The 12879-nt window shown below is 39.7% G+C and overlaps 1 protein-coding gene across 1 annotated transcript; it reads left to right on the top strand.

Annotated features, from left to right (window-relative positions):
• The first annotated feature begins 1207 nt into the window (after nucleotides 1-1207).
• Nucleotides 1208-12028, top strand: klf15 (Kruppel like factor 15). Its single transcript, XM_067445753.1, has 3 exons — nucleotides 1208-1412; nucleotides 3504-4755; nucleotides 10063-12028. Exons 2-3 carry the CDS (start codon nucleotides 3581-3583, stop codon nucleotides 10229-10231), a joined length of 1344 nt encoding a protein of 447 aa, XP_067301854.1. The 5' UTR covers nucleotides 1208-1412; nucleotides 3504-3580; the 3' UTR covers nucleotides 10232-12028.
• Nucleotides 12029-12879: the final 851 nt, after the last annotated feature.

Below are 12879 nucleotides of genomic sequence, written 5' to 3' on the forward strand. Positions count from 1 at the left end.
TTTTCCCAGTAGAACATTGCCTAAAGCATCACACTGCTTGCCTTTTTTACTTAGTGCATCCTGGTGCCATGAGTTCCCCAGGTAAGTGATGCACACACACCCGGCCATCCATGAGATATAAAATGGTTGAGGTGGTTGAGGAGAGACCCCTGTCATGAGTGTGAAGCGCTTTGGGTGTACAGTAGTACATTTGAAAGCGCTATATAAATGCCTTATTCATTCATAAAAGAAAACATGATTCATCAGACCAGGCCAACTTCTTCCATTGCTCTGTGGTCCAGTTCAGATGCTCACTAAGGCAAGACTGGTCTAGTGTTATTCTGACACCTTTCTATCAGAACCAGCATTACCAGCAATTTGAGCTACAGTAGCTTGTCTGTTTGATCGGACCAATTTTTGTAATTATATATATAATTATTATCATTATTATTATTAAGTGCACACCACTTATTTACTGCAGTTTATAAATGTCATTGTTTTCTGTTTGTTACATTAATGCCAAAATAACTTGTATTTCTCAACAGACTGAAATTCTTATCTAAGAACATTGTTTTGACGTATTTGAGGGCCTATTATCAGTACTTATTGTACTGATTGGAGTTGTTTGACTTCAATGTGAATGCCTTGCTTTTTCTCTCATGAGCTTTGGACACCATGGAAAACTTGCTGGTTCAAAAAAAAAAGAAGAAAAAAAACACACTGGTTCAAAGTCTCCATCCCATATTTAAATTAGACTGGTAGGTTAAGCCGGGACACAACATTTTTCAGAGGCTCATAGCTTGTTTATCAATGAAAAAGCATGAATTGGGTAGTTGTTAACATTTTATCACATTAAAATGCACTATATGCAGTGTCTTTATGAGGTCAGTACTTAAATCCCATATTAAATTGCCAGCAGTAATCTTATCAGATTAATATCACAGCACTCATGCCATTTGAGATTAGTTTAGGTTATTGTATAATAGTGTTGTTATTACAATGTGAAATAAAATGATCACTTCATTAACGATAGTTACATTAATGACAACGTTTGCACTTTGAACCAGATGCACTGATATTACAGCACAAGAGTTAAAGCTCCTCCAGTCGGACAGTTGACAGAAGCAACTGTGTACTTCAGTAAAAGCTGTTCATTGACGACAAAAGGCAAGAGTCCAGCCTCCGTCGACAACTCCACCAATCCCAGCGTGTGGAGCAGACGAGCCTTCAGCAGCCTTCCCCAAATCTACTCTTAAAGCCCACAAGACAAGATCGTGTGACAGCAGCGTAATACTACAGAGGAGAGCATGATCTGCCATGAGACACTTCATGTCTCAAGGGCACATTTAACGGCTAATGAGGCATTCTTCAGCAAAGAAACGGATCGTACTAGAACTTTAAACAGCACGGATTAATGCGCGTGATTTAGAGAGGTAAGTTTGCCTGTTTTTATGCTTTCATTTGTGCGTCGAGGAGTCGCGTGGCATGCGCGGAAATTGCGTGCAACTATTTGCAGCGTCGAAACGTGAGGCAGATAATGCAGAAAAAAAGAAGCAAAGCAGGCAGAATTACCTGTATTTATTAAGTTAACTATATAAATAGAGAGAACGATAGTTTTAAAGGGTAAACAGCGCTGGCAAACAAAATATATTTGCTTATAAATGTATATTTAATAGTTTTACATAAAACATGCGCGTGGCATATTTCGAACTCTATTGTGTAGCCATCTGTGCATATTTAACCCGAAATGTATATAATTTAGTTATAAATAATTACAATAATAATAAAATAAATGTTCAATGTTTTGCATGTCCAGTTATATAGTTTAGCCTAGTATTATTTAAGTACACTTTTGTAACATGAATGCTACACTTAAAAAAAAAAAAAAATCCACTAGGATTATAATCAGTGACAAAGCTACCACCTGGAGTGCATTCATGGCATATTTCTACCACTTTGACTTGTATTACAAATTGTGTTGCAATTATGACTGACATGATTGTGACAGGTCAAATAGATGGAAGCATATGTAGGAAACAGGGTACGGGATGCAAAACGTGAAGTAATTAACGAGAGATTTAAATTATCTAAGGGTATTTGAAAAACAATGTCTCCTTCTGAGTTTTCAGTGGACACATGTGGGTGTTGACATTGCCTGTAGATGTCAGGGTTATTCTCGGTCATTCTCCACTGCAGCAGACAGGGGGCGCTAGAATCACCATCGCGATTAATCACCAATTAAACTTTCTAGCACTGATTAATGAGCTACTTCAGCAGCCCGTGAAAGATCTGTAGATTTTAACTTTAGTGTATGTTTTAAGGATGAGATAGATCTATATGTTTGCTTAAAGAACGAATGCTATTATTAGTGTACATTATCAATTACTTTTTATTTGTTTCATGAGTTAATGTTTCTTAATTGTTTTACCCTTCCAATTTGGTAAATACTTATCACTTCTTATTATGACAGTATGTGCAAAATCTCTGTTGGAGTGGTTATTGCATTGCTGTAGCTACAGATTTTCTTACTTTTCTTTTTTTTTTTTTTCATTTCAGTTCATGAGCCAAGGAATGCTATAATGAAATTACTAGCTTCAGCATTGAAGTTAGGCTTTGGTGGTCAAATTCCCAGAAATGAACAATGTTGCTTTCTTGAATGTCTTACATACAGTTGATATGCTGATAGCAGCACTACAGTTGGTCTTTTATGCTAACAAGAAAGACACCTCAGAGTGAAAACCGAACATATTTCTATATATCAAGTAGAACACAAACAAAAAGAGATATCTCTAAGTTATTGAACATAGTTTATTGATTAAACAGTGAGTTGTCTAACACATAACAGGATCACTTTATGTGCTAGGTTTACCATTATCATCTGCTTCAGATCAAGCACATCTAAGACCAATCTAAGACTCTTTGTGTGCACACAATGCTATCTTGTCTAAATGGGGTTCGCTTATAGCAAGACTTGTAGTGAGGGAGTAACATGTTCACAGCCTTATTTTAGCATTGACGTATACAGCTATTACAGTAATTTGTTTCCAGTGTCTCACACATCCACAAGGCAGGAGTTGATGGTAGCTTAGCCTTTAGCTGCTGCTGGGCTGTTTTCAACAACAACAACAAAAAAAGATTATTGTTGAGTGAATCATAAATCAACCTGACATAGAGTATTTTTACATGCACTTTTATATCCTAACTTCAGCTGGTTTTTGCGATGTCGTTGAATGTTTGAAGAATTTAAATTCATTTTGGGCATCACTTTTGGAATGTGTGTAAAATGCCAAGGCTAACAGTAGTCTGCTTAATGTGTGTATACAGTAAATGCTAAACGACATCAAGCTATCTAGGCCTGTTAACGCAGACTACCAGCAAAAACAGGACTTGTATGGATTTGTGATTAAATTATTACACAGTATTATTTTAGTCTGACAAAATTACAAAAGTGCATGTAAACATACTGACTTGAGATCAAAAGTCTGTTTGCTAATCCCAAATTTGTTTCTTGTTTTTTTTTATAGACACAGAAAGACCGGAATCATTCATAGCGGGGATCTCTACAAGTGTCCGCCGTGCTACGGACAGGCAGTAGCCAGGAATGGTGGATCACTTGCTGCTTGATGCAGAGACTTTCTTTCCTTACACTTATTTACTGCCAGCCCACAACCCATCGGATATGGTGACAGACGAGGGAGTGTACCATATGCTTCCATCTCCATTCTCAGAGGATAACCTGAGTGACTCATCTAGCCCACGTTCCTGTTCAAGCCCCGAGTCTCAGGTGTTGGGCTCTAGTTGTGGGAGTAACTCAAGTGGAGAAAGCCAAGATGGCCTTCTTGACTTCCTACACACTCAGTCCCTAACTTTGAGCCAAAACTTGACTTCTACAACGGTATCTCCCATGGTCCCTCCTGTCCTTCCCATGGGTCTGGCTTGGGAGTCACGTCGGGACCGCACCACCAAAGAGGAGTGCTTCGAGTTCCCTGTTTTCCCTGGAGATTTGGAGGACCATGCAGGGCTACTGTTTCAGCCCACTCTGGAGGAGATTGAAGAGTTCCTGGAGGAAAACATGGAAGTGATGGCCTTGAAGGAGGAAGCTGGTGAAGGTCTAGTGACCTGTACGAGCTTCCAAGGAGCTACGTCAGAACCTTGGGCTCAAAGCTTAGACCAAACAGTGCCTGTTTCAAGTGACAAAGTCAATGCCATTTCTGATCCAAAAAGTGTACAATCCACAATAGGGGCCTCCACAAATCATCAAAGCTCATTGAAAAAGGAGGACTCTTCTGAGAAGGTTGTGGTGGTGGAGAATCCTAGCATGCCTGTGATCCTACAGCTCCAGCCCATTCAAGTGAAACAGGAATTGAGCCCTAAAACAGCCCCTTCGCCACCAACACCACAACCTGCCTCAGACATCAAAATAACCCAGCTCCTTGTCAACATCCAGGGTCAAACCTTTGCCCTGGTACCTCAGGTGATCCCTCAAGCTAGCCTTAACAGCTCTTCCTCCAAGTTTGTTCGTATTGCCCCGGTTCCCATTGCCGCTAAGCCCTTAGGTCTTGGAGAGAACGGAACAGGTGACGGCCAGGATGCAGGGCTTGTAGTTGGGGGTCACAAATTCCAAAAGAGCTCAGTAGCTGATCTTATTAAAATGCACAAGTGTACTTTCCCTGGCTGTGCCAAGATGTACACCAAGAGCAGCCATCTGAAAGCCCACCTGAGGAGACACACGGGCGAGAAGCCTTTTGCCTGCACTTGGCCTGGCTGTGGCTGGAGGTGAGTGTTTAAGGACCGGTGTCCACTACATGTTCATTGTCTTTGAAAATGTTGTTTGGACAGATCAGGCAGCATAGTTTTGTTCTGTACAGTTACAAATGTGATTGTGGTACACATGTTTTTTTCCACTCAAACACTGAGGTTAACTGTCAAGGTCTGTATGTGTACAAAGGGCTTTCACTCCAATAAGTTGTAGTTATTGCGAAAGCAGTGTGGTACATCATTATCTTTGTTGTCCATGAATGAACTTCAAACAGAGGCTACTTATGTATCTACTGTGTAGACTAACTTTTGGAGGGCCAGTGCTCTGCAGAGTTTAGCTTCAACCTACACCAACACTCTTGCTTGGAAGTTTCTACTAATCCTGAGGACCTAGATTAGCTGGTTCAGGTGTAGTTAATTCTGATTTGAGCTAAACTCTGCAGGATAGTGGCCCTCCAGGAACAGGATTGGACACCCCTGGATCGCACAAACCGATTCTTAAGAATGAATCAGACTTTCCAATGTCACATATAAAGCAGGGGTTCCAACCACATTCCTGGATCCCCCAACAATGCACATTTTGCATGTCTTTTTTCTCTGACACACCCATTTCAGGTCTTTGGGGCCTCACTAATGAGCTGATAACCTGAATCAGATGTATTTGATTAAGGAGACATGCAAAACATGCCGTATTGATGGGGAATCCATTGGCTGTAATGTTGCATTTAAAATACAGTGTGATTTAACAGTACATTTGAGTCATGCTACACCGCTTCTTGTTGGAAAATGTAGTATATTACTGCAAAAACGATACTATTTTGCTGAACTATGATCATGTTATTGATAAAAGTTGTTTAGTTAGTAGCGTTACTGCTGTACTCCCCCAAATTTGCTCGATAATCACTTTGTATTGTAGCTGTAAACTTCATTCACAATTTGTCCTTAGATTTTGGGTCTTGCTTTGTGTTATCTCTGCTGTTTGCAGATTAGATAAAGTCTTTGAAGAGGCAGACTTTGCCCTATTCGCTGCTTCATTTGTTTACTCTTAGTCTATGTCCAGCTCCAATCTTTCTGAACAGGCCTGGATACTGTGTAAAGTGCACCAGCAGTTGTAGTGAGGGTCAGGATTGACAGGATAGATAAAGTTTCAAGTGCCAGTCTTTGACAGAGACGAGTGGTTCTTATATATGTGCATGCTTGTGGATGATGATTACCCTCAACGTGCAATCTTCAATTAATTGCATTATTAATCAAGTTTGAGTTACTACATTCTTCAATTACTTGGTCATAGTAGTATCCCTTATTTAGCTATTACTATGTTCCAAGTCCCTCTTTCAGATGTCAGTTTCTGTAAATAAGACTTTCTGTTTGAGAGGTCTGTTGTTATCAGTGACCTTGGTTAGCCTTGCTTCTGGATAGCAGTTGCCAGTTACTGTCCTTCAGCAGTCTGAGAGTCTGATTGAGGTCTCCGGGACACTGTCAGGAAATGGATGTAGGGAAGAAAGCAACAGAAGAATGCCCCATTGGCTGCCTCAAGCCTGGCTGCAGCAATGCTTTACCAGCATTTTTAGCATTCCTTTGGTACTCCGCAAATAAAATTGTCCAAGTGACACAAACACACAAAACCATGCTCACACTTAGATTGGAAATTTCTTAGACCTAAAAGCACACACAATAGCTTTAAACATGGTACTTGACTGGAAAACACACCAGCTAGGATGCTAACGTCTTCGCAGACACTGTGCAGACAATGTGCTTTGCTGTTTTTCATAGAGGGCTATACTATTGGAAACAAAACCAGGAAGTACATACTTTATTTTATACAACTTCCACACAAAGGTTAATAGAGGACAACCTGCATTTGAACTGATATAGTTTGCAGTATCAACATATGCATGTAATACAGCAAAATAAAGCATTTGTATCAAAGTATAACTTGTCTGGTTTTGAAATGGAAAATAGTCAAGTCAAGTCACCTTTATTTATATAGAGCTTTATTTAGAGCTAAAGGTCCCGTTCTTCGCGATTCCATCTTTCAAACTTTAGTTAGTGTGTAATGTTGCTGTTAGAGCATAAATAATACCTGTAAAATTATAAAGCTCAAAGTTCAATGCCAAGTGAGATATTTTATTTAACAGAAGTTCCCTTTCAAAGCCTACAGCGAACGGCCGGTTTGGACAACACCCCTGCACTTCCTTCAGGAATGACGTCACTAGAACCGTTTGTTGACTAACCCTCCGCCCACAACAACACGCAAAATAGTGGGCGTGGTCTTGTTGCTCTCCCACGTGGAGAAGAGTGGGCATTCAGCGCTTGCTTCCGGGCAAAGTGCGCTAAGCTGCTGTCCAATCACAACACGGGAAGCGCTGACCCAATCAGAACTCGTTACGTGTTTCTGAAGGAGGGACTTCATAGAACAAGGAAATCAACAGGCCGTTTTTAGGACAGAGGAAACAGCGGTGTACAGATAAGTCAATTGTGTGAAAAATACTGTTTTTTTACACGCGAAACATGAACTCATGTTACATTGCACACTGTAAACATAATCAAAGCTTCGAAAACACGCAAAGAACGGGATCTTTAAAGGGTTAGTTCACCCAAAAAGGAAAATTTGATGTTTATCTGTTTACCCCCAGTGCATCCAACATGTATAGGTGTCTTTGTTTCTTCAGTTGAACACAAATTAAGATTTTTAACTCTAACCGTTGCTGTGTGCCAGTCATATAATGCATGTGAATAGGTAACAATTCTATGAGAGCAAAAAAAACATGCTTAGACAACATGCACAAAGAGCCCTGCAGCTCCTGCCGACTGATTGATATCTTAAGACACAAAACGATCAGTTTGTGTGAGAAATCGAGCCTTATTTATATAATTTTTTCCTCAAATACAACGCCACATCCAACAGCCTGGAATGCACTTCATTTCCAGTAAGGTCAATATACACGCTCTAGCATTTTGTATGTGTAAAAAATATTTGAGGAAAAAATTATATAAATACAATTCGATTTCTCACACAAACTGATCGTTTTGTGTCTTACGATATCAGTGTGTCGTCATGAGCCACAGAGCTCTGTGCATGTTGTCCAAGCATGTTTTTTTTTGCTCTAATGGAATTTTTACCCATTCACATGCATTATATGATTCGCACACAGCAACGGTTGGAGTTAAAAATCTTCATTTGTGTTCTACTGAAGAAACAAAGACACCTACATGTTGGATGCACTAGGGGTAAGCAGATAAACATCACATTTTCATTTTTGGGTGAACTATCCCAAAATAGTTTAATTATCATATAGTGTCAACGCGGGCAGATCAGTAATATAGTTGAATATTTAGTATTCAACTATATATCCCCAAATAAGCAAGCCAAAGGCAACAGAGGTGACAGTGGCAAGGAACCAAAGTGCCATCCGGTGACAGAATGGAGGAAAAAAAACCTTGGGAGAAACCAGGCTCAGTCGGGGCGCCAAACTGTATGATTATGATTCAGGCAACATTACAAGTCAGAAGTCATATTAGATCTGAATATTTAGAATACAGATTTAGAATTCATTTGAGAGCATCGATATAATTGATTGCAAATGAATAACTCTTTGTCCACAATGCAAAGCATAGCATGTGCTGGAGAGCATGCTGGAACAGCTCTGTCTGTGAGCTCTGACGTCCAACAAGGAGGGGCACCTCATCCCATCCTACCCCACAGGGCAACAATTAGTCCACCACCATCCCATCCCAACATGCTTCAAAGACTTGTTCGCATACCATGCATGTGGTACAACAGAATGCGAGATACTTTGTCAGTCAAAAAAACATCACACTTTGCTTGGCTTCATAGCTAACTTGTCCGACATGAGTAAGATGTTGCTATCTTCTCTTTTGAATATGAAATGAGAATCATCTTTTTAGTTTGGTTAGTCATTTTGTTGCAGGGGTTTTATTTTTGGATTGTGCACAAAGCCAGCGCGTTACTGTTAGCATAGCTGCAACTGTACTTTTCCTGTCTAAGCTTGTTGTAAAACTGGAAGAAAAGCCAAGCAGGAGAGAGAGATTGTTTTTTTTATAGCCTTGCAAATACTCTACACATGTTCCCAGTACATTAGAAACAGATACTACCTCGCCTATGGCTTCATGTGAAACCGTGGCATGGGGTTGAGCAAGAGTTTGTTCTCCTGTTTTTCTCATTTCAGAAAGGAGTACACACTATCTTCAGATGCTTTTTATTACGTAAGATGTATATTGGTAGTATAAAGGTAGTGTAAAGTTGACAGTTATGTGAACACCAAGAATGTAATATAACTAATTTCCCAGGAGTCTCTTTTACTTTGGTCTGTGCAGAGTATATGGTAGAACCGGAGTAAGAGAGAACTGCACATTTAAGTTAAAGCAAATGCTTCCATATTTTCTAAAAAGAAAACGAAAAAAGCTGTGTGTTACCCCCTCCTGGGTCTTGGTTCCTATAATCGCGTTCAGAAAACATTAACAGTCGTGAATGTTGTGCAAATCTACTTTTGGAATTTGAGCATGCCGAGTTAAATATAGTTGCTCATTAGATCTGCTCCGAGCTCAAACCGTTTGCTGCTCAGTTGTGAAGACACTGAGCGATTGTTTGACAGTTTTAATGGACATTGCAAGCGCTCCTTATCAAACTATTCGACTCGAAGCCTGTGAAAGAGATTTCACTGTCACTGATTCAGTGCTTTTCATTTGGTTACTCAGTAACTCCAGCAATATTTTCACCTTTTGTCTGATTTCACAGCAACAACTGCTCTTACAAAATCACAAATATAAGAGAAGACACTGGGATATGCAGTAGATGTGCATAGGGTTTATTAATGTGAATAATGACCAAGTAGGCTTTAATTTAGGATCTGTTTTGCTCTCTGCTTTGGATTAGCAAAGTGTTTTATCTAATGATTGACTGACTTAAGCAATGCATGACAAAGTTTTCTTCTGTAATCTGATGCTTTTCTTTATGAAAAGGGGATATTCAGTTAGAGAAAGTTTTTGAAAAGAAAGAGGATAGTTTTATCAGAGGCAGAACAAGTTGCTATACTGATTACAAAGAGAAAGACAAGGAAAGTACAGAGTAAAAAAGGACAATGTTGACTTCAAAACAACTGTAAGTGAAGCATTAAGGCCCTCTTCCTTTTTTAGACACGGTCATAAATCAAAATCCCAACGCAAGCAAAAAGCCAAGTGCTTTTCACAATGCATACTGCTCCAAAGCAGCTTCACAAAAGAAAATAAAAAAATGCTAAAAAAATGATTCGGATCAGTGCACAACCATTGATATATGGCTTTATCTCTGGATTCTTCTTGCAGATTCTCCCGGTCGGACGAGCTGTCACGGCATCGTCGGTCTCACTCTGGAGTTAAGCCCTACCAGTGCCCTGTCTGCGAGAAGAAATTTGCCCGCAGCGATCACCTGTCCAAACACATCAAAGTCCATCGCTTTCCACGAAGCAGCAGGACAGCGCGCACTGCACACTGACCCCACACAACCCCCCGCCACGGAGAGAGATAGAGATAGAACGGGCGAAACAAAAGAAAGAGAAAGAGAGAAGGACAGAATAATTTGTGGTACTGTGATAATTTATTACGTGAGGCTCGGATGAACTGAAGAAGAGTTTGTTCTGAAACTGTTACTTGACTCGTCGGCCTCACAGATGTTGTAAGCTTCGTAGATTGTATTTTTGTAGTGTTCATGATTGTTTTCTATGTTCCGAGAACACATTTTTTTTGCAACATGTAACGTTCAAAGTATTTTTTGTTGTACTTTGAGGTATGAATTGTTGATGTATCTGCCAGTCATCAACATTCCTTGTTCAGAATCACGATAAAGTCGCTTCTTTTTGCCAACGTAACGCGTTTAGCTCCTCTAAACCAAAAAAAAAAAACTCGGGTTCATTTGAACTACTGATCATTGGTTGGACTATGCCATAATAAGCTATTGGCAAACAGAGGCTTTTCCTCTAGACTTTCAGTTGTATGCTAGTAAACTGTGAAACGCCTCTCGGACAGACCATAGAGCGAATCAACGGAAGTCAAAACACGCACATTTGTCGTTTTGTGAATTGGCCTTCTGATCAGTATTGAATTTTTGCCCCCTGATGATGTTAATGCAAAACCTTTCTTCATTTAATTATTTGTTTTTGTCACTTTCATCAAAAAACAAAAAGAAGAAAAACCTTCCAGGCCTTTCTTGAATCTAAATGTTTGCAGCTGGGGCCAAGGCGTTTGTGGTGAAGTGCTAGCGGTTAGAAAATATTTTCGACAGCAATGCAACACGTTTCATATCTGAGAAATCCGATGATCCAAGTCAGTAAGTCGATAGCCAAGCTAGGTCAAAACAAACGTATCAACCCTTTCTAACCTGCCTCAAAGAGTCCTTTTGACCTGGGACTACTTCACGATCTGCCAAATTGTCTCCGCGAGACTAGCTTGAATGACAGAAACTGGAATTGCATGGTGCTAACCGGCCGCGACCACGAGTTCCCGCACAGGGGACGCTTGCAGGTCAAATCCTCATGCTTGGGAAATGTAGTCTGGAACTCATCTGGAGTTCAAAGAGGACATTTTTCATGGGAACTGTAGTCATGGACACAGCTTGACTACTGATAGGGCATGCTGACCATGTGTTCGCTAAAGAATGCGTGTAATATCCAGTGGGGCACTGATAGTTAGTGCTAATATTTAACGAAATTATACAGTGTTGTATAATTGGATTTTTAGGATCAACCTTGGCAATGCAATCTGTTCTATGCAATCTGTTTTTGCCAAAACAATAGGCCCGAATGGAAACAACTACAAAGTTACCCAGAGTGCCTAAGGTGATGAATGAACTTGTTGCTCTTTGTACTGCACCAACAGGCACAACAGTCGGCGGCACCTATAGATGCATCCACATATACAGTGCGATGACAGGAACTCTAGAGCTTATAGAACCAATCGTCTTTTCTGGTTCTCTGCTCATGCTTTGATTTGACTGTGGTTTAGAGGAACGCTTATTGTATCGTTTTGCTGCTCTGCTTATAATATTTAGCAACTGTTGTGGTCAGGAAATCTGATCTCAGATCAGATATCACAGAGCGGGATGAAACTAGAACCACTCAGACCTCTCGCAGACCAGAAGATTCCTCTACGAATGAAGGAAACAAATTTGTCTACAGACAGTATATGAATGTTTTGCTGCTGTTGGTGCCTGTTTAACATACAAGCCAGTGCCAAACATGTTTTTTTGTTGCTCTCCGAAAGAGGAAACCGTGCAAAGAGTCCAAGATTGGTTTTGTTGTTCAAAGCCCCACTCACTTAAAACAGTAAAATTATGTCACGAGTAACACAGACACCCAGGCGGAAGCTGCGTACCGTTAGTGATGCATTCCTTGCCGTCTACATGAAATTCTAAGTGAAATCGGTGCTTATGGCCAACATTGAATGTATGTATACTGTATGTACAGACTTTGTACAAAATGCCGTTGGATCAGAGAGTACCGGATATTCTTTTACTGACGTATCTCATATCTTTGATTGTATAAATGTCCCCTGTAAAATGTAAACCAATGTACATAATACCAATTATATATATGTATATATATATATATATATATATATATATATATATATATATATATATATATATATATATATATATATATAATATTTTTCTTGATATACATCAGATGCATTTACAAATAAATTGAAAATAAGAACTTTTTGTTTTCGAGTTGCTGTTTTCTTGTAGCTTAGGCTCAAAACATACTAATGTTTGTGAAGGCAAATGCAAAAATCTACATGTTCGATTTTATGTGAATTATGTTATCCGCTGCATTGTCTGTTAGCGCAAAGTTTTCCATTTGCAGATTGAACTACTAGTCAACTGTTCTGCGATAGTTGCGATTGCAGTGCATTTCTTTGTGCACTTGTGTAGAGTACGTTTCTGGCCTGACTTCTGATACTGTTGCCTTAGAATGATTCATGGCCTCATACCAGTGATGTCTAATTATAGTTGTACCAATTTAAAACACTATGCGAGGGGTCGAGAGAGAAATTGTGCTTTATAATTCCAACTCCTACATTGAAACCACTCGCTTCCTAAAGAAAGAAAGCAATTTAACATAACACACAGTTTCTGCCAATCTC

The sequence above is a fragment of the Pseudorasbora parva genome, chromosome 6 (genome assembly GCF_024679245.1).
Source record: "Pseudorasbora parva isolate DD20220531a chromosome 6, ASM2467924v1, whole genome shotgun sequence".
NCBI classification, from domain to species: domain Eukaryota; kingdom Metazoa; phylum Chordata; class Actinopteri; order Cypriniformes; family Gobionidae; genus Pseudorasbora; species Pseudorasbora parva.